Source organism: Oryzias melastigma, linkage group LG19 (assembly GCF_002922805.2).
Source record: "Oryzias melastigma strain HK-1 linkage group LG19, ASM292280v2, whole genome shotgun sequence".
NCBI lineage: Eukaryota > Metazoa > Chordata > Actinopteri > Beloniformes > Adrianichthyidae > Oryzias > Oryzias melastigma.
In genome coordinates, this window is record NC_050530.1 from 4,747,352 (window position 1) to 4,773,575 (window position 26,224).

General features: G+C 43.9%; 3 protein-coding genes and 1 long non-coding RNA gene across 6 annotated transcripts in view; 2 read left to right on the plus strand and 2 right to left on the minus strand.

Moving 5' to 3' along the window:
• acta2 (actin alpha 2, smooth muscle) overlaps positions 1-7,866 on the plus strand; it is a gene marked incomplete in the record, with an annotated part of 14,964 nt that extends 7,098 nt beyond the window's left edge. The window contains 9 exon segments of the mRNA XM_024265005.2: positions 2,269-2,450; positions 4,534-4,712; positions 4,798-4,926; positions 5,002-5,112; positions 5,673-5,757; positions 6,063-6,224; positions 6,293-6,484; positions 6,809-6,990; positions 7,182-7,866. Coding sequence (XP_024120773.1) covers positions 4,584-4,712; positions 4,798-4,926; positions 5,002-5,112; positions 5,673-5,757; positions 6,063-6,224; positions 6,293-6,484; positions 6,809-6,990; positions 7,182-7,325 — 1,134 coding nt within the window.
• Positions 968-4,534, minus strand: LOC118600159. Its single transcript, XR_004949723.1, has 2 exons — positions 3,219-4,534; positions 968-2,898 (listed from the first exon to the last, which is right to left on the minus strand). It is a non-coding gene; the product is annotated as an uncharacterized LOC118600159 (long non-coding RNA).
• Positions 7,867-8,289: 423 nt separating the features above from the next.
• On the minus strand, positions 8,290-18,438 carry stambpl1 (STAM binding protein-like 1). 2 transcript variants are annotated; one of them, XM_024265003.2, is made up of 12 exons: positions 18,236-18,438; positions 17,031-17,142; positions 15,481-15,695; positions 15,322-15,400; positions 14,009-14,104; positions 13,418-13,633; positions 13,209-13,359; positions 11,796-11,920; positions 11,566-11,703; positions 10,750-10,862; positions 10,576-10,675; positions 8,290-9,640 (listed from the first exon to the last, which is right to left on the minus strand). In XM_024265003.2, exons 1-12 carry the CDS (start codon positions 18,421-18,423, stop codon positions 9,584-9,586), a joined length of 1,590 nt encoding a protein of 529 aa, XP_024120771.1. In that variant the 5' UTR covers positions 18,424-18,438; the 3' UTR covers positions 8,290-9,583. The 2 variants fall into 2 exon arrangements, with proteins under 2 accessions (XP_024120771.1, XP_024120770.1); XM_024265002.2 differs by having other exon boundaries at positions 15,481-15,698.
• Positions 18,439-20,451: 2,013 nt separating this feature from the next.
• ankrd22 (ankyrin repeat domain 22) lies at positions 20,452-26,097 on the plus strand. Of its 2 annotated transcripts, none has more exons than XM_024265006.1 (6): positions 20,452-20,533; positions 22,815-23,006; positions 23,071-23,178; positions 23,249-23,326; positions 23,441-23,539; positions 25,363-26,097. In XM_024265006.1, the coding sequence occupies exons 1-6, from the start codon at positions 20,513-20,515 to the stop codon at positions 25,438-25,440; spliced, it is 576 nt and encodes a 191-aa protein (XP_024120774.1). In that variant the 5' UTR covers positions 20,452-20,512; the 3' UTR covers positions 25,441-26,097. The 2 variants fall into 2 exon arrangements, with proteins under 2 accessions (XP_024120774.1, XP_036073007.1); XM_036217114.1 differs by lacking the exon at positions 20,452-20,533 and adding an exon at positions 20,841-21,011.
• The last annotated feature ends 127 nt before the right edge of the window (positions 26,098-26,224 follow it).

Sequence of the window (26,224 nt, forward strand, 5' to 3'; positions counted from 1 at the left end):
CGGCGTGGAAATGTCCTCAGATGGAATCGCCGTGTGCCTGGTGTAAACAGATGGAGTCACAGTTCTGTGTTTATCTGTGCTGCACATCCATATCAGGGAGTGAGAGGAACCGCTGGAGGGGGCGTGTCTCCACGGTTGTTGATAAACGGCGGCGAGGAGGGTCTGCCCTTTGAGAACAAGCCGCAGAAAATGGACTAAAACCAGCAGAAGAAGAAGAAGAAACCTTGAAGCTGCTCCAGAAAAACGCACATGTTCTCCAGAGAACTTCAGCAGAACTTTCATTAGAACTTGCATGTGAAACCACAGCAGCCAATCAGAAACCTCCAATCAGAAACCTCCAATCAGAAACCTCCAATCAGAAACCTCCATCGGTTCATGATCCGAATCAATCAAGTCGGTTCCAGTAAATGTTGTGAAAAAACTGCAGACATTAAAAACACATTTTAATATTTCAAATTATTTGGATCCAGAGTTTCAAAGAGAACCAGAGAACCAACCTGGAGAACGGGTCGAATCCCATGAGCTGCATGTGTGGAAGTCACGGCCCGGGGGCCGGATCCGGCCCTCCAGATCATTTTATTTTATTGTTATTAATGACCCGATGTTATCTTGGGCTCATTTCTAACTTGTATAATTTTGACAAAATATATTTTTATAGAGAGTTTCATATTGAAGAACTGTGAGGACACGGTTTCCCACAATGCATCATTTTGTAGTCCTCCTGGCAGCTTTCTGTCAGCACAGTACCTACTTTCTGGCTGCGCTTGCCTAGGTGGGCGCCTTAGACCCGCCCCTTTTTCGTGATACTTTTGTGACGCATGTAACGTTGGTGCAAAAAATTACCCAGCATGCACTGCACTCTAGGTGATCTGCTCAGTGCTGTTTCCTCCTCGGTCATCTCAAACAGAAGTTACTGCTTACTGACAACGTCTGGTTCCAACATGGCGGAGTCTGAATCACAAAAAAATGGCGTCTTAATCATCTTTATTGGGTGGAGCCGGATAGATGACGTCACACTTGCTCTGTCCAGTTTTCCTGTACAGTCAATGCAGAGCAGCTGAAATTTCTGTCTTTAACAAGTTTAAATCAAATGCACAAACAGGTCACATGACTGCAGTGTGTCCTCAGCAAACAGTCTTTGACGCTCAGCTAACAAACGAGCAGAGAAACTTTAATTCTTATTTGGTGTTTTGTCACGATTATTTCAGATCAAATTTCCATTTACGACTGACGAGCTTCCATGTCCATTTCTGTCAGTTTCTCTGCATGAATCTAAACTCTGGAAAGCTGGAAAGAAAAGTCGTTATTTTTCATTCCTGCAGTCGACCCACATGTGAATCTGTTTAATTTGTAATTCAACACATTTATCTCTGATTTCTATTCAATAATAAAAACAGAAATCTTGTAGTTTGACGTGTCTGTGGACTGATTCTCTAAAAACGTTTTATCTGATGCTTTTGGGCCTCAGAACTTGGGCTGATCCTCAGAGCTGCAGAGATGACAGGAACCATCTGAGATCCGGACAGTCAGACCCCCGTCTGAGCTGTTTGAATGTTTGAATCATTCCATGTAAATCCGTCAGCAGCAGCACAGCTGAGAATGGGAACGTTCTGTTGGAGTCGTCTGCACATCCAGAACCACCCATCCAGAACCACCCATCCAGAACCACCCATCCAGAACCACCCATCCAGAACCACCCATCCAGAACCACCGATCCAGAATCACCCATCCAGAATCACCCATCCAGAATTACCCATCCAGAGCCACCCATCCAGAACCACCCATCCAGAACCACCGATCCAGATGATCCGCTGGAGAGCAGGAACGTCTGAAACCTATAAAGGCCAAACTTCTGTAAACCCTGAGGAGCACAAAACTGGAATATAAAGATGTTTCCTCACACTGTCGAGCACGGCGGCAGAGGAGTCATGATGTGGGCTTGTTCTGCTCAGGACTGAGAGTCAGTCAGACTGACACGAGGACAAGTGAAGCATCAAACTGACTCCAGGTCAGAACCTCCACAGAAGCATCTCAGCTCCGAGGAAATCAAAATCCTTCAATTCTTTTTTCAGAAATTACGATGAAAATCTTTGAAAGTTCAGAAGGAAAAAGTTCCTCCGGTTTCAAAGCTTCAGCACACAGAACTTGGGTGTACTCGGATACTTCCCCCAGTAACCGAGTACTCTCCTGGCATCGTTGTCTCCCTCACAGGAATGCAGTGAATGATGGGAGAAAGTGCGGCGGCGCGGCGAGCTCCCTGATTGGCCACGCTCCTCTGGGCCAGCCCTAAAAGGAATGGAGCTGAGGAGCCGGCGGGGAGGAGGAGGACGGCCTGGCCATGTTTGGATGGAGGGATGGATGGAGGGGTGGAGGTCTGATAAAGCCGCCTGCAGCTCCACGGCCCCTCACTTCTGTCCTGCCCCCCCCACATCACCCATCAGACCGCCACGGTAAGAGCCCCTCCGCCTCCCTCTGCACCTCCTGCTGCTGTCACCTCTGGTCCAAGTTCTCCTCTTCTCCTCCTCCCTGCTGCTTTGACGTTCCACAGCATCCCTGTTATCGCTCCACTTTCATCTTCATTCTTTCACCTCCTTCACTTCCTCCTTTTCAAAATGTGCAGATGGATTTTCTCCTGCTTCCTTCTGAGCGTGCTCAGATCCTGCTGGTTCTGCCCTGAGCTGTGACTGACAGGCTGAGGGCTGCAGGGGAATTCTTTCACAAGTTTTTTGTTATTTCATTTAAGGTGAAGCAGGATTTGAAAAACGTTTTTTCTGTCAGGATGTTCATTATTATTTTCGAAAAAAATCACATTTTCACCCCAAAAGAAGACTTGATTCCTACAAATGATTAATTTATTTTGTTGAGAGATGAGGTCAAACATTTCAGACGTCCTCCATTCTGAGAAAAGAATAACACAAGAACAGGAAAAAGTTGTATAGTACAGTTAAAAATAACAAAACGTTTATTTTTGAGATGCCAAAAATCCTCTCATTGCAGGAATTTACTCAAAACAGAAATAAAATCACATCAAATGAAAAGTTTCTTAGTTTAACGATGGAGATACAAACATGGCAGAAAAAGATGACATTTTTACATCCTTAAACTGTAAAATGTGCACTTTTAATTTCCTTTTTCAGTTCTTCTTTAATTCATCTTGAAGTCCTAAACCCAGAAGTCTTCTAGTTTTGACATCTCAGTGCAGCTGAGGCTCGGCTGACCTGTAAGCTGAATCCGTGTTAACCAGCGCCCCCTGCTGGGAGAAGCTGGAATACATTCCTTTAGGCTCCAGCTTCATCTTTCCTTCCGTCTCTGGTGACCTCCACGTGACCTTCAGGAGAACAAAGCTGCAAACATCTGAAAGGGGCAGAAAGTTGCTCCGTTTGGAGGATGGAGGTCAACCCGACCCGAGCAGAACCCGACCCGGTCCGGTTTGGGGTTCGGTATGAAGCCGCAGCAGACGCGGAGCGGCGGGCTGCACATCAGAATCCGTCCAAACGCTCATGACTAAATATGGAGCGGAGTCATCGGCAGAGGGAGGAAGATGAGGAGAGACGAGGAAGGACAGATGGAGGGGGCGAAGGATGTAGAGGAACCAGAGGGGGGAGCACGCCAAACACAGGCAGGAGTCGGAGTCATGTCCTAAATAGGAAGTTTTCCCACAGTTCATTCAAAGCTGAGCCGTGCGCGCTCCTGTGCACGGCCAGTCTTCATGTTTCTCCTCTTTTTAACATTTCTGAGGCTCTGCAGCTTCTGACTCTGAGGGGATTTTCAGAATAAAGCTCTCCTCTCACTGACTTTACCATTCTAACACTGGGAAGATCAGAGTTTAGGGTTTGATTCCCGTCAAGTCTCAGTTTTAAAAAAAGGAGGCGTGTCCCACCTCTAAAGACGTGTGGCTGCAGCCTCCAAAACTAGACGCTCACCTGCAGAACTTCCTCCTCCATCCTTCCTGTACAAACACAGACTAATGGTCTGTGCATCAGCGGTCAGCCAAAAGATAAATGTTTCAGCTCCAAGATGCTGTAATGAACGAAGGATCTATGAATGGACAGATGCCTCACTCCTAGAGGATTTTTTTCCCTGTTTTTTTTTAAAGTCTTTGATATTTCCTTTGTTTTCTAATTTTGCTCGTATTTCTCTGAATTATTTATTTTGATGAGAGTGAATATAGAACTTCTTCAGCCAAATGTAAAAACTATTACATAAAAAAATTAGATTATTATGCTCTTATTTTGAAAAAGAAAACTGAGTCACAGTTGGAATTTTTCTTTTTTTTTACTTCTTTTCACGACTGGATGACTTTAAGTTTGAGTCAACAAATGTAGAAAAAAAAAGGAAAAAACTTGAAAAATGTAATATAACACACAGGTGAGACATGTGATTCTGACTGGAGGAAAACATCTGTTTATGTCTTAAACTAAAACTGAGACTTCACACAAAAATTCTCTTTTGAGTCCAGTAATACCCAGAGCCTCCAGCAGGGGGCAATCCTTTCACAGAATGTAATTGTGACCAAATGTGCCCCTCCCCCAGTGTGATTTGCTGCCGTAGGTCGTTGCTCATCCACAGCGCCCCCTGCAGTCATGTGTGACGACGAGGAAAGCACCGCCCTGGTCTGCGATAACGGGTCCGGACTCTGTAAGGCGGGGTTCGCCGGAGACGACGCCCCCAGGGCCGTGTTCCCCTCGATTGTGGGCCGTCCCAGGCACCAGGTGACGACTGACGACCCCACACTCAGAGGGACGGGCTAATGCTCCGCCCCCCAGCACTGAGCTGACAGGTGTGTTTGTGTGTCAGGGCGTGATGGTGGGCATGGGGCAGAAGGACAGCTACGTTGGGGACGAGGCTCAGAGCAAAAGAGGAATCCTCACTCTGAAGTACCCCATCGAGCATGGCATCATTACCAACTGGGACGACATGGAGAAGGTCAGTCCCTCACATACCTGTGCTCGTTAACTCACCTGTGCCGATGCTAACGATATGCGCTTTGATGTTGGCTAGATTTGGCATCACTCCTTCTACAACGAGCTGAGAGTGGCTCCAGAAGAACACCCCACCCTGCTGACAGAGGCACCACTCAACCCCAAAGCCAACAGGGAGAAGATGACCCAGGTAACCAAGACCAACCAAAGACCATGACAGAATACAGTTTGATCAATAGTTGGACTGACGATTAATGAGAGGAGCCAGTTGAGATGGGTCGGGCATCTTGTCCGGATTCCTCCTGGACGCCTCCCTGGGGAGGTGTTCCGGGCATGTCCCACTGGGCGGAGGGTTCAGGGAAGACCCAGGGCATGCTGGAGAGACTATGTCTCTCGGCCGGTCTGGGAACGCCTCGGGGTCCCCCCAGAGGAGCTGGGGAAGTGGCCGGAGAGAGGGAAGTCTGGGGATCTTTGTTTGGACTGATGCCCCCACGACCCGGTCCGGATGGATGGATGGATGTATTCTGATCATAGACAAAAATAGTTTTTTGAATGTATAATACTTAAAGTTTAGCCCTATCAAGTATGTCAACTACTCAGGGAAGATCATCCGGCTTAAATCCCTCCAGTTTAAAGATTGATTGATTGATTCAATAAGATGATAGTACTAAAGATTCAGTGAGAACCATCATATTGATGTGCATTAACACTTTCACTTCCTGCACTCAATCCTTTTGTTCGTGTGTTCAGATCATGTTTGAGACCTTCAACGTTCCTGCCATGTACGTGGCCATCCAGGCCGTTCTCTCGCTGTATGCCTCTGGACGGACTACAGGTTGGTCACCACAACATGGACCGCTGCTGAGACTTAGGAAATTGGGTCAAAAAGTTGCAACAAGTTAATGTACAGCCTAGCTATATGATAGTTCCAAAACACCTTTATTAACAAACGACAAACTATAGAGGGGCAGCATTGGGATTAGGCAAACATTCACTCAGTTTAAAGGAGAGAAATCTGATATGTAGCATGTAGTAGAGAACCACATCACTCCAAAAGGGTTCCGTAGGTCTACCTCACAGTATAATTCTAGAACTGTTAGCTAAAAGCTAAAAACCTGTATCGATCGATCTGTCCTCTAGGTATCGTCCTGGACTCAGGTGATGGCGTTACACACAACGTGCCCATCTATGAAGGCTACGCTCTGCCTCACGCCATCATGAGGTTGGACCTGGCAGGGCGCGACCTCACCGACTACCTCATGAAGATCCTGACTGAGCGAGGATACAGCTTTGTCACCACAGGTACAACCCCAGCAGGCCTGGAAACAGCTCCTTTTAGGGACCGTGTCTAAATGTGCAAACGTCTGCAGCTGAGAGGGAGATTGTGCGTGACATCAAGGAGAAGTTGTGCTACGTGGCCCTCGACTTTGAGAACGAGATGGGAACGGCAGCCACTTCGTCCTCCCTGGAGAAGAGCTACGAGCTTCCTGACGGACAGGTCATTACCATTGGCAACGAGAGGTTTCGCTGTCCCGAGACGCTCTTCCAGCCCTCCTTCATCGGTCAGTCACTGGTTCTTGTTCAACTGTTTGTTTATACGCCCATTTTTCTAGGTTTATTTAGAACACTTGTAGTTAATGTTCAATCAAGAAGTTGGTCAACTTCTAGGCCTAATGGTCAATGAGTTAAGCAGGACATTATCCCAACATTAGTCCAACAGTAAAACACGAGTATTCAGTGTCTTTAGTGTTTCTAAGAACACTTGTTGGTCAGGGTATCAGACCTATCCGGTGAGCGGAGGAACGCTCTGTCTCCTGAACTCCAGACAGTCCTATCAGCGCATCAAGATGCTTACCTTCAGACTGGAATGACGGTTCTTTCTCCAGGTATGGAGTCTGCTGGAATCCATGAGACGACCTACAACAGCATCATGAAATGTGACATCGACATCCGTAAAGATCTGTACGCCAACAACGTGCTGTCAGGAGGAACCACCATGTACCCGGGAATCGCCGACCGCATGCAGAAGGAGATCACTGCACTGGCGCCCAGCACCATGAAGATCAAGGTTTGTAGTCTTCAAGAGTTAGAATGTCGCTTTATCAATAAATAAAGAAAGTCTGAGACCTTGTTGGTGTTCCAGTTAAGTTTTTGTTAGAAAAGAAAGAAGAATTGTTTGGTTTTTTTTGGTGAAGATCAAGTACATTCTTGTATTTATACCCAAGTCTCCTGGGTAAATGTCTAAACTCTGCCTCTCAGATCATCGCGCCTCCAGAGAGGAAGTACTCAGTGTGGATCGGCGGCTCCATCCTGGCGTCTCTCTCCACCTTCCAGCAGATGTGGATCAGCAAGCAGGAGTACGACGAAGCTGGACCCTCCATCGTCCACCGCAAGTGCTTCTAAAGGACCGCTGGACCTGCAGCGCCCCCTTCAGTTTCTACTGCGTTACATTGATTTAACCTGCATTGGTCACCGGCTAACATTAAATCCCCAAAACTAGCCACAAGGTCGGCATCAACAGGAAGTTTAAGGTGGTCAAGTTAGACGCCGCCTCCTGGTGTTTGTGGTGGACTGAACCTGCAAATGTCCAGAACTTAATTGGAAACCGCTCAAACATCATCCCTCTGAGCTCACCTCCAAACTGTGAATGTGCTGCTTGTCCTCCACCTGTTCCCCGCCCCCTGCTCCACCTGTGCCCCTCCCCCCTCCCCATTGAAAGTGTCAAAAAGTGTGTTTTTATTTTTGACAAATAAAGCTTGAATGTTTCCTGCTGGTGTTTCCCCCATCATTGTTCACTCTGCATGCAGAGGATGTCACAGCGCACACGCAGGTGTCCCTGAGCTTGGACTGTAGGCAGGTGAGCAGGAGGCGTGGCCTGGAGAGCTAGCATGCTGTGTGATGTTGACAACATGGATTTGACAGAATAAAGAGCTCTTGTCCCGAATGAAGGCTCGTTCTTTTCTGTTGTTCCTCTTTTTAAACCTTCTTAAACTTTTCTCCGGACAATTTTCAGTCCAGCATTCAGGTTCAAAAACAGCAAGGATTATGGGAGAATCGGTGAGACGAGGCAGCTGACGGATGAACAGGAACATTATAGAATCTGAAATTCAGGAGATCCAAAAAAACAAGCCTCAGACCTGACTGTCCTTACAGGTGGATACAGTCAAACCTGTGGTGACCCACACCAAACGTCGAGGTAGTGACCCAATCAGTGAACGCGTACTAAGACAATGGTCACGCACATTTTATCTACAGGTACGCTGCAGGTGACAGGTGGTAACCACTACTACAACACGTATGGGTAACCCAGCACGCTTTGGCTGTTCGTTTCCTCCAGAAATCTGAGTTAAAACAGAAGAATCTGATGGTTGGAGCAACAATTGGGTTTTATTACAAAAACAGATGCAAACAGCTGAACACAGAAACATCAAACCGAGAGTTCGTCACTGGAGTCGATTCACAGCAGAAGTTAAAACTTCACCTCCAGCCTCTGATCTGACAACAGAGCAGCAGCTGAATGAGAACCTGACCTCAGGTGTCACACCTGGATAAAAGCTGAAGGTAGTAGACGCCTCACAGAGGTCAGACCAGGCAGCGCCCCCTGCTGACCAGCAGGCGTCATGTTTATGTAAACAGAACATAAATGAGAGGAACACAGTTTATGAACAAAAACGTTTCACTGTTAGTAAACCAAACATTAAATTACTTTTTCATGAAGGAATTCAACAAAATCACAGGAATCTTCTGATCCGTTCAGCAGCTTCTTCAACATGTTTCAAAGAAAAGTGGCCTCAAAGTAAACGGATGTTCTCTGCAAAGAAGCTTCACTGCAAACAAAACTGAGCTTCACCGTTATAATAACCAGAGTTACAGAACATCTGACCAGGAAAGCAGTTCTACTGTACATCAACCTGAGTTTGGCCTGTACATTAACTTCAATGTTAAACTGAGTTTTAAATTGACCAGTTTTACAATAAAGGAAACATTTTTACAGTTAATAAGTTCACTGCAAACTAAACTGTAAAGTTCAGCCAAAAATCACAAAAAATAAAGTTTGACTGCATGTTAATCTGCTTTTGTTAAACTGTTTTCTCCTGCAAAAAATGATTGAAAACTGAGATTTGTTTTTAATTCAGCCAGAAGAATCTTTTCACAGTAAAAGCTTCAGTCTGAGACCATCAGCAGCTTTCCTCAAAAGTTTCCTCAACTTCTCGTTTCGGCTGCTGAAACAAAGACTGAAACACCCAAACATCCCAAACAGAACGGATTTCTTTCATTCAGAGGTTTTTGACAAACGGTGAATTCATCGGTTTCATCTGTGTGAAGCATTTGAGATGTTTTTACGTTCACACGATGATGCATTTGAAATCTCAAACCGTCTCTTCGTTAAAGACACTTTAGAAAAGTTTTCCGCCTTTGATCCGTTTAAAAAAGTTTCAAGTTTTTTTCAAAGGAACGTCATAAAACTCGAGTCGAAGTTCGCTGGGCTCAGAAACATTCATCTAAGAAGGCACTCTGTCTCTTCTAGGTCCAGGTTTGTTCGGAGGAAACGCAACACTTCCTGTAAACATTGTGAACACAAACACACACAGACTCACACTCTGACAGCTTCACAGTTTTCTCTGAAGACAGGAGCCCAGACGTCCAGCGCCTCCTGTCTGTCACCTGAGGTCCAGCAGGCCGAGCTTTGAGTCTCTGAGCACCACATGTTTACACACCTGAGGAGAAAGGGGGCGGGGTCACAGGTGAGCCAGACAAAGGGGATTAGGACATCTTAAACGTCTGATGAAAATTGTGTTTTAAAGATTTTTTTTAATGAAGGAAATTCATAAAGAATTGTTCAAATAGTATTTCTGAGTATTTCTTTGTTCAAATTGTTGTGAATCAGGAACAGACACAAATGTTGTCTGAAAAAGTGGGCGGGGCCACAAGCTCCCTGCTCCGCCCCATTCTGATGTGTCCACCTGCAGACAAATAGATCCATGAATGTCTTTGTTTTCCTCTTCTGAGCTGGAATCTGATCCAAACTGTACGTCTGGATAGAAATGATATTGCTGCATTGCTGTTGCACCGCTAATGTTAGCTTGGGGGTGTGAGGGGCTGTAAGCTAGAGGGAGGGGACGGAAACAAAGAGCTTGTCATGAATCGGTCCTCTATCTCCCCCTCTGGCCATCAACGAGATCCATCACATGAGTACTAGCACTTCCTGGGTCTCCACACTACACTTCCCATCAGCCCCTGCTGTCACTCCCAGAACCCCCATAGCTGTTTTCCATCTGCTATCACTCTGCTCAGTGCAAAGTCTTGTTTGTGCCGTTCTGTCTGCATCACTGAGCGTTCTCATCCTGGCCTGGTCTTCTGCTTCCTCTGCCGCCTTGGCAAAAAACTTCATCATCCTAATTAAAAGATCACTGGGAACGCTTTGAAAATAGATCAAAAGGTGATCAAATTTCCATTAAACAGTCAAATAATCGTGAAACAAAAATGTAAAGAGGAGTGCAATGATCATTACTGGGTAAAGTCTGCAAGGACGACAGAAAAACGTGAGTTTGGTCATCTTCACAGGGTTCACTAATGACAGTAAGATGTTTCTGATTGATTTCCAGAAATCACTACACCACCGTGCCCCCCTGTGTGGAATAAATCATCTCACCGTGAAGAGAGGAGGCTCCTTGGAGTGAGGATGAAAACCTTTGAGTCTGCAGCCCGAGACCTCCGACATGCCGGGGCTGGTCAGCCTGAACACGCCCGTACTGTGACAGAAACAAAGCGTCAGAGCAGAAGGCATCATGGGAAATGAAGTCTGCGGAGGGTGAGCGGGGCGTACTCGTTGTGCTTCGGGGCGCAGACGATGGCGATGGCCTCTGGCAGCATCAGCTGGTACGAGCAGTGAGTGTGGAGGTCGACGCTGGAGAGGAAGGCCGTCTGTGTGGGATGGGTCTGAAAGATTCACGTCAGAGGTCACATGACGCAGATGGGTCAGGGATCGGAGGCTTGCTATGATTGGATAACAAAACGTGATCCAGCAAAATGTGGCTGCAGAGTGAGACCTCTGTTTCTTTTTCCTATCTCTGTCCCTGCCTTCTCTTTCTCTCTGTTGCTAGACCACAGACTCTGTTGCCATGGTGAAATTAGCTCATGTAAATAAGGCTGGGGGTAACGAGAACAGGGGAGGTCATTTTTGTGTCTCTGTGAATCATGTGTGTAAAGGAGGATGGAGGGACACACACATTCTAGCCTACATGTGTTCAGGGGACTGCAGGTTCAGAGCTGCAAAGTGGGGACGCCTCGATTTAAGATTATTTATGTCACAACATTTAGGTAAATTAAGCAGACAAACAATACACTGTTTCATTTTGGGGGATTTTGCAAACTGCATTAGGGAAAAGATGAAAGTAAGGCTTAAATAAGAAACATTTATGTTCTTCCGAGTTTAGTTTAGGATTAAAATGATCAGAAAACAACATATTGGATTAAATTATTATGTAATGTTAGTAAAATTAGGATTTTTGTTGAAACATTTGCATAAACTGCAAAATGTTTTACTTAAAAGGTTGTTAGCTGTTTTTCAGGCTAAAATTAGCCCTCTCTCTTCCATACAATCTGTAGTTTAAAACATGAAGAAAGTTCTATGTGTGCATACATGGATCCATCCCAGAGTCAGCAGGTTCTTCTGGTCCTGGAAGCTGAACAGCTCCTCCACGTTCTCCATATCGCAGAAGTCTGGTCCGGCTGACTGTTTTGGAACCACAACATGAGTCAGCACAAACTCATTCTGAGTCTGAGAGCGAGAGAGGGAAACAAAGAGAGGAGGTCCGTCAGTCAGTGAGTCAGCGGTACCACCAGAAACCCAGATGACCAGAATCATCTCACCAGCCGCCCGCAGAGCACGCCGCAGGTCTCTATCCCCCGAGCCGTGTTAGAGTCGGCCAGCTGGAGGAAACGGAGCGTCAGGTCTCTGGGAATCACCACCCGCCTCAGACCCTCCACCCTCTGACCTGCACACGAATCAAACATACACCCAGGAACATGAATGAAGCCAGAACACTGGGATGGTGGTTTTCTAATGATCCAGTTTAACGCTGTGGTAACACCTGTGGTATTGTAGTATCAACAGAAACCGCAGCGGCCTTAACTCTCATATATATTTTATTATAAAACTAAACAAACCCGAAGTGGTCAACAGTTTAGGAACTGAATATCCACAATGACCCTGACAGTTTTGGTCTCAGCAGAAAACACTCATACTTCTGTCAGCCTGTGTTACAACTGAAGATCATCTCTGGTTACTTTGAATTCACTTTTTAAGTGTCAAATATAAACTGTTTTACATGAAAACATCATCTTAAATGGGCAAAAATCTAAATCAATCAATCATTCGTTCATTATTTCATTTTTCTAATGAAAAACAATACAGCTTAGTTTTCAACATTTGATCATCAAACTTCAGATGTGCAGTTGGAGCATTGACTGTATATAGAGGACTGGATTGAGCAGCAGCAGTGACAGGAAGGGGGTTATTGATTACATCAAACTATTGAGTTATTTTAATTAAATTTTTTAATGATCACTTCTTTATTTTTACGTGAAATAAAAGGTGTGTCAAACTGTTCAACAAAAAAAAGAAGAAAAAAATGTATATATAATAATTTCTAACTTGTATAATTTTGACAAAATATATTTATGGAGAGTAAAATATTGAAAGTTATTTAAGGTTTAAGTTGATTTATTCTGGAATAATATTCCTTCTTTTTATTATTCAGAAATATCTTAAAAAGTTACAGTTTTAAAGTTTTAAAAAATGTTCATTCTGCAGTTTTTGAGGCTATTTTGGAGTTTAGCTGATATTTCAGCTACATCCTAGCTGTTTTAGCTAATTTAGGCTTTTTTCAGTTTTTTTTAGGACGTTTTAAAGTTGAACTTTTTTTTTTCAGCTACACGCTAGCTGTCTTTAGTTTTTTAAGATAATCTGGCATATAGCTAATATTTTAGCTTGCTATCACCTTGAGAGTTTTTATCTATCAGCTTCAGCATCTTCACCCATCAGCACTATCATCTTCAGCAGCCAAATTCAGCTTCCAGCATTCACACTATCATTATCACAGGTAATACTATATATCTAGTTCATAATTATGTTAAAAAGTAACAGTTTTAAAGTTTGAAAAATGTAGTTTTAGAGTCTTCAATAAATGTTTATCCTGTTCGTTCTGCGATTTGTGTTTTGGATTTTGGCCGCTCGTGTGATCGAGTTTGTCTGTCATGAGGCGTTCCTCTCATTCTACTCACCGTGAACACTCGCCAGTGTAGCAGCCGGTTGACTGACAGAAGGAGGGGCTCTGTTCCTGTTTAGATCCGCCCCCTGTGATTGCAGGCGGCCTTTGATTGGTTGATGAGACAGACAGGACCCATCTGTGACTTCAGGCACTTTGGCTGCCACCTGCAGGACAAACGTGTCACTGTCGCGGCTCAGAGACCACACACCTGAGCACAAGTACCTTTAGCTCCGCCTCCTCTTCTTTCTTATTGGCCAGCTCCTGGCGCTTCAGCTGGTCCTCAAAGTATCGAAACTGTTCCGACTCGATCTGCATGCGTCGGAGTGCGGCGACTCGCTGCTTCTCCTCCTCCAGCAGAAGGACACGCCTCCTGTCCTCGTCCAGCAGGGAGAGCTGCTGCAACTGTTGGCCACACCCATCCACCACCACCGAGGGGCTCTGAGGACGAAACCCCACAGACTCAACCGCCAGGCTCTGACCCGGAGGTGATCCCTCCAGAGGTCCCCGAGGATCCACCGGCTCCAAAAGGTACACAAAATAACCCAAGACACTGGAGGATCCTCACCGACATGAAGACACGACTCGAGCACTCACCACATGGAGGCCGTTCCATTGGACGATGCCCATATTTACCCACAATCCCTCAACTGACTGACCAATATTTATGATGCAGCTTGTGGTCTACAGTCGCAGGTATGAGAGCTCTGCATTAAAACCTTCTGATGCCTAATCTGATTAACAGATAAACTCTCTGCCAATCAGAAACAGGAAGCCCTCACGTGCACACTCACACACACGTACGTGCACACTGACCTGCGCTCTGAGGTACTCGCCGTGTTCCCAGCTGTATTTCTCCTGCAGACGTTTCTTCAGTTCGTCTTTACGAGGGAACGCTTCCTCCTGGAGTTTCTGCAAACACAGACAGTTGTAGAACCAGAACCAGAACCGGACCTGCACCTGAGAGGAGTGTTAAGATAAACACCAGGTAAACTACCAAGTCCAAAAAAGGTTGTTTTTACAATTGAAATCCTATTTTAGTATAAGAAAACATCAAAAATGTTTTTAAGTTCCTTAGTTGACGATGAATCTAGAATCATAAGTGGAACAAAAGAGGTCACTTCTGCCCTGAAAGAAGATTTCAGTTATTTGATTTCCAACTCTAGTTTTCCATGAAAGAATGAATTTATCCATTGGGGGGAGGGGCCTAAGCACTGACTGTAAATAAGAACTGGAGTGAGTGTGACATCACTCATAGAAAATGGTTCACATACGGCTCCACCCAAATGAAGACAAATCTGTCATGTTTTTTCGCACTATGGACTTCGCCATGTTGGATCCAGATGTTGTCGGTAAGCAGTGATTGGTCCAAATCACTTTCTATGGCAACCACTCTCACCAATCAGAAGGGAGCTTTTTGGATGGCCACACCCCTTCCACTTAAAAGCTGGCTACATGACATTTGTCGATCAAATATGTTGATTGAAAGATCAGATGTGGGGGCCAGCAGGCTCCGCCTACTTTTACTGAAGCATCTGATTGGTCAGTTTATAACTCAAACCATATGGAGCCAAATCGGGGTCATAAATATCTGAGACCCAAATAAAACTTTTTGAAAAAAATATTGATGTTTGGCCAAAAAAAAGTAAAATGTCAAATTTTTGAAAAAACAAAAAGGTTTTGAAATTGAAAATTTGAGTTTTGAAACCTAAAAAAACAGAACATTTTAAGGTGAAAATAATTACGTTTATTTTAAAATTGCAAAAAGTTTTGGACATTTTATTTATTTTATTTTTTTTGGTCCAAAGACTCTCAATATTTTTTTTTTTTAATGTTTTCGTTTGGTTTAAATATTTATGGCTCCAAAGTAGCTCCATAGAGCTACAGAAAAAAATGTCATGAAAAAATTTCAGATTATCAAGAAGATGTTAAAACGCTATCAGATCAAAAATGTTTATTCTGACCAGTAGAATCACTGAGTAAGAGCTGTTTATTTCTCTACAGAAGTCTTGGGATTCTGCAGGTACTTCCTGTTTGGAACACCAAGGGGGAGGAGTCACTAAGGCCAGTTCTCATATACAGTCAATGGTTATAACAAACAGAGAAAAGGGTGGGGGAGGGGCTCTCACCTTCATGATAAACTGCTTCTCGGGGATGGCTGAACACTGCTGGTAGTCTTTGTGGCTGGGCAGCTTCTCTACAAAAAGACTGACACAGAAAGTCAGGAAACTGCGTGATGGAATCAAAATGACAGAAGCAGAAGCCTCTCTTAACCCTCAGTCCCTTACGTGATGAACTTGTTGTAGAGCACGTAGGCGTTCTCCAGGCTGCCCTCCTCCAGGTAAACCGCCGCCATTCGCTCCATCTCCACCCCTGAGCGGAAGTACCGCCGGGGCGCGATGTCCTCGTTTATCTCCACGCAGCGCCCCATCTTCGTTAGCGCTCGAACGCGCTCCACCGCAGTCAGCGACACGTCCGTGTAGTCTGGCTCTGCCGCCAGCTTCTTCTGAGAAACAAACCACTCGAGTCGTTAGCAAGACAGAAGGGAAGATGGTCGCAGACGACGCTGTGGGTGTTTCAAGGAGATGGAAGACATTGAATTCAAAAAAGTGACGTTGACTTCATCTTAACCCGTTAAAACCAGAGCGTACGGTCAAGTGTTGTTCTTTGAACTACCATAACTTTTCTGCTAGTGTTAATCTAGCAAATTCTGAAGCTGAAAACAGCAGCTTTATGTTGTTATGCAACACGGCATTTTCTCTGCGTCAGTATCACTCGATTGCGTAAATCTGGAGTGTCAAACTCAATCAAACAAAGGGCCAAAATACAAAACACACCTTAGATCGCGGGCCGAACAGGATAAACATTTATTGAACACAATAAAACTACATTTTAACGTTAAAACTGTAACTTTTTAGCATAATTATGAACTAGATATATAGCACTACCTGTGATAATGCTAGTGTGAATGCTGGAAGCTGAATTTGGCTCTGAAGATGTTAGTGCTGATAGCTGAAATTGATTAAATTAATAGCTGAAAACACTGAAGCTGATAGCCAGCTAAAATATTAGCTAAATTCCAAATTAGCCTAAAAAACTAAAAAGAACAGCTTAGGTTAGCCAAAACAGCTAGCATGTAAATATTAGCTTAACTCCATTTTTTTAAAAGCCTAAGTTAACCAAATCAGCTAGCATGTAGCTAAAAAATAGCTAAAATACAGCCTAAAAAAATCTTAGTAAATGCCAAAATAGTACAAAAAGCTAGCAGAATGCTAATTTTTAAAAACTCTAAAACTGTAATTTTTAACATAATTATGAATAATAAAAAGCAGGAATATTATTCCAGAATAAATCAACTTAAACTTTAAATAACTTTTAATATTTTACTATCCATAGAAATATATTTTGTCAAAATTATACAAGTTAGGAATGAGTGTAAGATAACATCGGGTCATTAATAACAATAAAATAAAACGATCTGAAGGGCCGGATCCGGCCCCCGGGCCGTGACTTTGACACTAGATAATCACTAAATCACCAGCTCTAGAGCATCCCCACAGGACATGTTCCAACAACCGACAGTCGTGTTGGTCCTGGTCATTTGTGAAGAAGCAGTTTAATGATGTCAAAGGCCAATTTGGTGACGACCCTGATATTTAAAAACACATTACAAAGTAAGAGAACCACCAAGTATTCTGTTAGTGAGATTGTTCTCCAGATGTTTGCTGCCAATTCTGATTCTTCAGATTTTGTGGAAGTCCCCAAATTTAATCAAAAAAACACATGTCCCCATAAGTGCAGCAACACCAGAACACACACTCACGCTGGGAACACTTACCAGAGTGTTTAAGCTGAATCCTTGATCCATGGTGTGTGCATGAGAGAGTGTGTGTGTGTCATTGGCCAGCCCACAGCTCTCTTGCCCATCTGCTACCTCCCATGATGCTTCACTGCAGGGGAGACCAGAAAAAACAAGCTGTGAACTCAGAAACAGGCGGAACATAGGTGCAATCCTCCTTCAGCAGCTCGTCATCATCATCACCATCATCATCATGTGATGCCTGCTCGTCCTTCAGCTGGGCTCACAGTTACCACGGCGACCAGAAGCTAACAGTCCAGTGAGTCACTGAGTTTACACACAAGAAAAGAAGAAGCACAGAAGAGGAGTGGGGTGAGCTCCCACTCCCACCCAGATTCACAGGCCAAAAAAACGAGATTAAAAACAAAAGCAGCTGATTCATTCCGTCACCAGCCGTCTGCTGTGCCCGGCTGGGATGGAGTCGCCATGGCAACAGGTGCCTCCAGCCCCAAGGGCGGGAAAGCAGAAGATCCTGCAGCATCCAGCAAAATCCTCCTCTACCCAACTTATTCATTTTATCATCTTTTTATTTAAAAAACTGAATTTCACCCTTTTGGGTTTTTTTTAAGTTATTTATAGTAAGTAAAGAGACGTTATGGAAACTCTTCCTGACTATGACACGTGACAGAGCTCCAGGAATGGTGAAACCGTCTGTTACGGGGAGCAGGTTGGCTCAGGACCTGTTCCACGTCAGTCCTCCAGGTTCCTCCAGTTCTGAGTTCAGGTTTCTCCAGTTAAAAATGAGTTTACAGCCAGACTCGGGTCAGAGGGGTCACCTGAACCAGGTGAGCTGCTGCTGGAGGAGGAGAGCAGTTTCACTCAATCTGAAGACAAGACTCCTTAAATCCTGGATTTAAAATCTCTGAAGAACCGTCTCAGGTGGGCTGAACACCCGAGGAGGTCTACAGGGCATTTTTTAGAACCCGGAAGAACCACTGGTTCTGTTCACTGATGAACAGAGCATTGACAGTTCTGCAGGAGTGGAACCCACAGATTCATCAGCCCGAAAAAGGTTCGAACTGGTCCAGTGTTCACACTACTACACCTGCCAAGCGGGAAAGGACCAGAACCGGGTCAAACGGTCCATGAAAGGTTCGGTTCTTCTGTCCGTTCATTCATCCATCAGAACCGGCGCTCGCCTCTCATCCGGTTCTCAGCGGATGCACCGGCGGGCAGACACTCACCCACTGCTGCTGCTGGTCCCGGTTCGGTTCGGAGGCCGCTGGCATCCTGCGTGCTCACGTGCGGCCCGGCGGGTCGTGATCTCGATCCCGGACCCGGTCACGCGGGTCGCGATCAGGTGGAAAATGGCTGAAAGCGGCTTCAAACTGCTGATGGTGGCTGCAGAGATCGTCTCCACGTGGTGACACATCACTCTGACTAAAACCGAGGAACTTTAGCGCACATGCGCAGTCTGGATTGAACAAAGCTGGTACATTTCGAAGATGTATCACTCTGCCTGAAATTTGTGTCCTGTTTCTTCGTTTGATTTTTCTATATTTTTAAAAATATATATATATGTATATATATATATATATATATATATATATATATATATGTATTTTTCTAATAATAATGGGTGAGTCATAATGGCTCATAACGTCCAAAGTCACTAATAAAGGATCAAAACTTATGGTTCATTTCCGTATATTAAAACTTTCCTGGATAAGAACTCTGAAAAATTCTCTGATAAATTCCTCAATTCCTCCTTCTCCATCTCAGTCTGACACTCTTACCTGTCAGTTCCATGTGGAGCATCAATGTTTCTGTATGTTAAGTTTATGAGAGTCGTGTATTTGGTGATGACAGTGTTTATCATGCTGTGTTTATGGTACCTGTTAGGTCCCGTCATGACTGGAAGGGGCTTGAGTGACGCTGTGACTTATGCTCAGGTTTAAACAGGTGTGATGATGAACTGCTGGACAGGTGTTCTGCTGTTGTTTGTTGATCAGTACAGGATATAGCCCGAAAAAATGGCTGTTATTAGAACTGTATTATCCCCCTTGTGTCACGTATGAAAGAAACATATTTTAAATCAATTAGGAATATTTTCATCTTTATTTTTTAATTGTTTTTCACAAAAAGCCATTTAATGTGCGGCGTGATGTGTTGTCATGGTAACAGCTACAAAGCCTGCACCAACTTGGCTCTGCTTCAGCGAAGAAAAGAGGTATAAATATAAACTAAATATTTTCTTTAGGGATCCAAAGCATAATTTCAGAGGGACATTTCGGCTCTTACCGCTTGTTTTTGTCCAAATTAAGAAGCTAAAGCTTGTTTTGAAGAGACAAACTGGTTTCCTGGATTGCTTTGATTGAAGAAAAATCCAACATAAACTTTGAAACTGTATTTCTTTCATTAATTAATAATAAAATGATCTATAAACACGATTTTACTCTTTACCAAACAATGAGGTAAACAACACAGAAAGACAATGAACTTCTATAAATGAAAGCCAGTATTTCTGGAATGTCTTTCAGGTTTTCTAGGAATCAGATGCTTCAGCTGAAACATGACTGAGCAGAACTGACAGAACCCGATCAGAATCTGCAGATGAGAACCGGTTTTGGATTTTTTTAGGTTGACAATTTTTAACACCTGTCCAGGGACTACGGATGAAAAATAGCTTTTTGGCTAATCCTTGCGCATTGCAGCAGTGCTATTGATGTGCACTGTCCCTGTGAAATAAACTAATAAATAAATAAATAACCCAAACTGCAGCTGCTGCAATGAAGTCAAATCTGCAGCCAGACAGAAACCGAACCGTCATGAAAAAGAAACATGTGTTCTGAATAAAGGAGAAGTTTCACCTTAAAATAGTTCTGAGAACAGAATCCAGCTGGAGTGATGCTGCAGACAAAAATGTCACGTGACATTCCTTTCTTATAAAAAAATACTTTATTCAAAAGTTAAAATAATTCTTCTAGTGAAAATATTAGTGAATTCTTAACTTTGTTCTTTCTTAATTCATTGTTACTAAAACTTCTAAACTTGACCAACTGTAACTCTTCACCTGATGTTTGGACTTGTGCCTCACCTGTTCAGGTGTGCCCTGCCACCTAAATGCCTCGAGCGCTTTTCAGCTTCCGGTTGAAGCAGCTCGGTTACATTACTCACCACAAGTTTGATGAAGGATAAAATAAATGTGAACAGCAGACGCCGTGAGACGCAGTGCGTCACCGTGTCGTTCATCAGCAGGATGGTGAAGCAGACACACAGGTGTGTCTACAAAATAAAAGCATCTGTTCATGTACACCTGGAACGGAAGCCTACGCAATTACATTTTTACATAAAGATACTTTTTATTCATTGATCGGAGGTAATAAAAATATAACCAAAAACATACTAATATTTTATTTTTAAGAGGAAGAGAAAACTTGGGCTTTTATTTTAAAGGTCTCACCGGAAGTCTCTCTTCTGACGGATGATTCGTTGACGTATCCAGGTGTGTTCTCGCTGACATGGGTCTGGTTTACTCGGAGGTAAGACATTTTTGGGGGGGTTTGAACCCACAAAGTTTTTATTCTGAAGGGTCACTTCCGTTCCGCGCGCGCGCACCTGTTGCTTTGGTCTAAGAGAAATGAGGAACCGCGGGAAAATGCGATATCATTTCCTGGAGATAGAAAAAACCCCGGAGCAACGTCACGGTTCCTCCTCCGGAGTCCGCTCAACTGAAGATCCTGAGCGGGTTCGGATCAGGTCCGATCCAGAGGAAAGAACACAGCTGTCAGACGGTTCGGTTCCAGTGTTTGGAACTGGAGAGGTTCTGGTTTCTGATCAGAACTCCATTTCTCTCTGTGAGGTTCTGTAGAACCAAGCAGCTTCTGGATCAGGTGGTTCTGCTGGTTTTGGGCTCGGTTCTGTTGGTTGATTGGTGCGCGCGTGCATGCTATCATCGTGATCTTCACGTGATCCTGAAAAACAGAAGTGGTCAAAGTGAGGATGAGGAGGAACCTGCAGGTCAGCTGAGGTCAGCAGGGGGTTCTGACTCCTTCAAAAGGGGGCGGGGCAACATTGACTTGACCAATCACAGCCCTCTCTTTGTCCTTCTGGTTGAACATCTTCATCCAGACTTTTCTACATTTAAAGATCTTCTGGATCCACAGCTGAACGGTCAAAAATGTTGATCCTTTCAGAACCAAATTCCTCTAATTCACATTAAAAATGACCCAGAACTACGGAACTAAAGTGGGGCCAAAATATTTGAAACCCTAATAAATCAAATTGAAAAAAATGATGATGTTTGGCCAAAAGCAAAAAAAAAAAAAGTAAAATGTCCAAAACCTTTTGCAATTCTATAATAAACTTAATTATTTTCAGCTTCAAATATTCTATTTTAATGTTTCAAAATTTCAGTGTTTTTTTCCACTTTCAACTCCTTTTTTCCGTTTTCGAATCTGAAAATTTCTGACTGCATTGGGGCGGGGCTAACACGAAGGACCAATCAAAAATGAGGATGCTAACTTCAGTTCTGATGCGTTCACTGACTCTGAGAACTGTGACAATTACGGTCAGAAAATGTCTGTTTCGTCTGAACTAACATAGTCTGAAGTCGTGTGTAAAAAGCAGAGACAAACCGCGCGTCCAGAACGCCGTTTGAGCCCGATCAAAGCGCGTCTTATTGTGTTAAAATACGTAGAAAACGTCCTTATCCCTGCATAAAATGGCAGAAACACTTCAGTATTAGACTTATCTCCTGTGGCTTCAACTTTTTCTCATGCAGGATATGTAATTGGAGCCCCACGGTAAACACAGCAGCTTCTTCATGTTTGTTATGTTTTTGTTCTGCTGACTTTGGGCGACATTATTGTTTTGATTGTACTTAATGTTTGTTTTTAGCTCTTCCTCTTCTTTTTCTGTTTTGTTTTACAAGTATATATTAAATTCATCATCTATTGGAAGTATAGTAGTAAGTATAATATTATAGTAAGTATTATTATGTATATATATATATATATATATATATATATATATAAAGTAAGTATACAGACTCTCTTTGTTGCAAACAATAAAGGAATCTCATTTTGTTGTGAACCATCAAGCTCTCACAGCAGAAACATCTATGAAGATAAATTAGGTCCATAAATATTTGAAACCCATATAAAACATTTTGAAAAAATATTGGTATTTGGTCAAAAAAAGTAAAATGTCCAAAACGTTCTGCTATTATTTTAGAATAGCAAACATTTTTGGACATTTTACCTTTTTTTTGGCCAACCATGAATATTTTTTTCTAATTTTTTTTTTTTTGGCTTTCAAAGATTTATGTCCCCAAAATGGCTCCATAAAACACCTGATCACAAATGGGAGAGATCTATGGATGAACTAATCTTTAGTGAAAATGTCCCCCGGGGCGCGGCGGTAATGTGCAGGACTGAGTAACAGTTCTGTGAAATTTACTGAAGAAAAAGTTTGGAAATAACAAATTTTGAAACCCAAATAACAGAATATTTCTGAAGCTGAAATTAATTATTTTAGAAAAGCAAAAAGTTTAGGATATTTTACTATTTTAATTACATTTAATTTAATAACAACACTATTTTAATATTATAGATAAATATATATTTTTAAATTATATATAAATATTGATACATTATTTTAATATTATGAATATTATTACTATTATTTTATTTTTGTTTTTTCTGGGTTTCAAGTACTATTGACCCAAATTTATCTCCATCCAAAACCAGCATCTTTTATGGAAACAGAACAAACGAAGGAGACCTTCGTATCATCAGCATAACGAGGAATCTTTGTCCTCAGCCGGCGTGTCAGGCCGCGTACGACGGCGACCTTCATCAGCTCTACAATCTCCTGAAAACCGACCCGACCAAACTGAACGTTCAGGAACCGGGGTCCGGAGAAACGCCGCTCACCGCCGCCTGCCGCGGCCGAAAGCTGAGGGTGGTCCGATACCTGCTGGACCAAAACGCCGACGTTCACCTGACCAACAAGGTGGGTTTTCCTGCTGACGTCAGAGGGTCGGCGTGGCGGTTTAACGTGTCCGTCTGCTCCTCAGAAACGGAGAACGTGTCTCCACTACACGTCCAGGTTAACCTTCACGGCGCTGGACTACCTGATGATCGCCATCCTGATGCCCATCCTGCTGCTGGGATACCTCATCATGGTACGGCGAGCGATTGGCGTCCAGATGGGTCAGATCCTGTTCTCCTCAGCACCTCCCTTCTCTGTTGCAGCTAGAGAAGAAGAAGCAGAGCGCGGAGCTGATGAAGGCCGTGCTGAGCAGCGGCGTGAACGTCAACGCCATTGACTACGTAAGTGTGGCGGCGGAGTAGGGGGCGCGGTTCAGAGGCAGCTTCCAAACTTCTCCACTCCAGAGATGCTCGTGAAGGAAGTTTCTGGATCTTTCTGACCGTCATGTGTTGCAGAAGGGAAACACGGCTCTGCACTACGCCTGTCAGAGGAAGAGCCAGCACCTGGTTCCTCTGCTGCTGCAGCGGAACGCCAGGACCGACATCAAGAACATGGTACGTACGTCTGCAGGTCCACCGCAGGGTTCTGCTGCAGCCGTCAGCACCTGGAGAAGAACCTGCTCAAGAGCAGGAGCTCCTGGAAAACAGATTTTCCTTTAAGTGAAGTTACATCTGATGGAAAACAAGAAGCTGACATAATCGGAAAAGTCTGAGGTTCTGAGGTTCTCTTTGGGAGTGACCAGGATGGATAGGATCAGGAATGAATACATCAGAGGGACAGCACATGTTAGAGGTTTTGGAGATAAAGTCAGAGAGGCCAGACTGAGATGGTTTGGACATGTTCAGAGGAGAGACAGTGAATATATTGGTAGAAGGATGCTGAGTCTAGAGCTGCCAGGAAAGAGGTCTAGAGGAAGACCAAAGAGGAGGTTTATGGATGCAGTGAATGAAGACATGAAGGTGGCTGGTGTTAGAGTGGAGGATGCTGAAGACAGGCTTAGATGGAGGAAACTGATTCGCTGTGGCGACCCCTGAAGGGAAAAGCCCAAAGGAAAAGAAGAAGAAGAAGAAGATAGAAAAAAACACTTTTTCTCAAAATGGCGGCTTTTCTGTTGGTTTTATCTCCATAGCAACCATATTATGTTTTGTTCACCTGAGGTCACTGAACAGATTGACGTTGGTTTCATAAGAATCTGCAAAAGTAAACTTTTGGATTTCCTTAGTAACGGAGGTTATTTGCAAACCACGCCCACATTCCTTATATGTTCATATCTAATCTTGTATTATTTGTTTCAGTTTTATTCTGCGATCAATATTTTAGATTTTCACAATATTCCATTAAAAATGTGTGAGTAATTGGGCAACGCCACTTTTGCAAGCTCGCCACGCGGACGCCGTTCAAAATCTACAACTTCTAAATGTAACATTTTTTCCCCAATTGTCTTCTAATGAAGTCAGAGAAGTTAGGACTTGATCAAAGAAAATCCCTAGGACAAGTCTTCGTTTGTAGCTATTTATAGTGTTTTTTTAATTCAAATTCAAGACGGCGGCCTCTTCCTTAGGTCAAAGGTCAAAAGAATTCCAGGGGTCATGGTAGACTTAAGCTAGCGGCATGTGTGTGAAATTACGTGACAATTGGACAAAGAAAAGATCTATTTTTCTGAATGTGGAAATCTCAGATTTTGAAACAAAATGGCCGCCAAGCCATGTGGCCATGTGGCCATGTGGCCATCCCATAAAAAGTTTCATTTGTGGGTTCTAACTTTTTTCCCCCAATGTAATTTTTTTGCCGAGTCAGCAAAATGTTGTGCAACGTTTTGTTGACCACGCCCACAATTCTAACATTGTTCCATTGAATGTTATATTGTTTCATCAGCATGAGCCAGAGAACTCGTTGATGGCATTTTTACAACATTCCATTAAAACCTGTGCAAACTAGCTAGGATCGTAACAGTTGCACTCTCGCCACGTGCACGCCATTCACAGCCTACAACTTCTCATTCCAACATGTTTTGGACAGTAGACTCACGATGACGCTCGAGAAGCTACAAGACGATCCATGAAAAATCCTACTATGAGTTTTCATTTGTGGCTGGTACTAAAGGTGCTTTTTTTGGGGTAAAAATTCAAAATGGCGGCCTCTTCCCGAGGTCAAAGAAACCTCTGTGGTAGTTGTAGACTGAAGCTGACGGCGTGTTTGTGAAGTTTCGCTAAAATCGCACAAATGAAAATCTCAGACTTTGGCACAAAATGGCCGCCAAGCCGTGAGTCGTTTGGCCATCCCATAATAATTTCAGATCTTCCCTTTGATATTCCCGACACAAATGTTTAAAACGTGTCGAAAAACTGCAGACTGAGGCGTGTTTCTGCTCCAACAGGACGGAGAAACTCCGCTGGACATCGCACTGCGGCTGAAGTTCACCAAGATCTCCAACCTGCTGAGGAAGGCGGCGTGAGGGAGACGGCGTGAGGAAGGCGGCGGGAGGAAGGGGCGTGAGGGAGACGGCGTGAGGAAGGCGGCGTGACGGAGACGGCGTGAGGAAGGCGGCGTGAGGAAGGCGGCGTGACGGAGACGGCGAGGAAGATGATGACGAGTCCAGCTGTGTGAGGGCGGGAACATCTGCAGGAACCACCGTCAGGACCTTCAGTCACAGCCTGGAGTCACAAACCAGACCGGGTTCTGCCGGTACCGGCTCGGCTCGTCTGATTGGTTCAAGTTTATTTTAATTAACGGGCGCTTCAACCAATCAGATGATCTTCTTAAGTTTCTGAACTTCCAGACGGTTCTGCTCAGATGTGGCTCGGTACATTTATCGTATTTACCAAAAGCTGCCCGCTCCACCACAGCAAGAACCGAGCTCATAGAGCTCCGGTACCGGTCCAAACCCCTGCGGGTCACATGACTGCATCTTGCCGTCGCTAAACTGGACTTTCAAATTAAAACCAGATTCTGTTACAAGATTTGATCTGATGTTTATTTGTAGTTTTTTGTCTTCTAGATTCAGGATCAACTTCTGCTTTGACTCATCACTTTAGAACCGGGCCCTTAAACTCCAGAACTTTACGCTAAACAGAATTTCTGAATTGAAATAAATGTATTTTTGGTTTCTTCACTCAGTATTCGATATTTTTGGCTCTCTGGTTTTATTCCTCACAGATGAAGGTGGTTCTGATACCTGCAGGTAACCAGGAGGTTCTGTCTGCTTGAGGTCTCAGCGGTTCTGTTCATCTGGGAGGAGA

What these genes read in the sequence shown, in the direction of transcription:
- stambpl1 (XM_024265002.2), bottom strand. Translation starts at nt 18,423, where the DNA reads ATGTGTCACCACGTGGAGACGATCTCTGCAGCCACCATCAGCAGTTTG. An exon ending in GGGACCAGCAGCAGCAGTGG is followed by an intron (nt 17,143 to 18,235) that starts GTGAGTGTCTGC and finishes TCTCCCCTGCAG; the next exon opens with TGAAGCATCATGGGAGGTAG. An exon ending in GCGTGCTCTGCGGGCGGCTG is followed by an intron (nt 11,704 to 11,795) that starts GTGAGATGATTC and finishes TCTCGCTCTCAG; the next exon opens with ACTCAGAATGAGTTTGTGCT.
- ankrd22 (XM_024265006.1), top strand. Translation starts at nt 20,513, where the DNA reads ATGGGTCTGGTTTACTCGGAG. An exon ending in ACGTTCACCTGACCAACAAG is followed by an intron (nt 23,007 to 23,070) that starts GTGGGTTTTCCT and finishes TCTGCTCCTCAG; the next exon opens with AAACGGAGAACGTGTCTCCA. An exon ending in ACGTCAACGCCATTGACTAC is followed by an intron (nt 23,327 to 23,440) that starts GTAAGTGTGGCG and finishes CATGTGTTGCAG; the next exon opens with AAGGGAAACACGGCTCTGCA.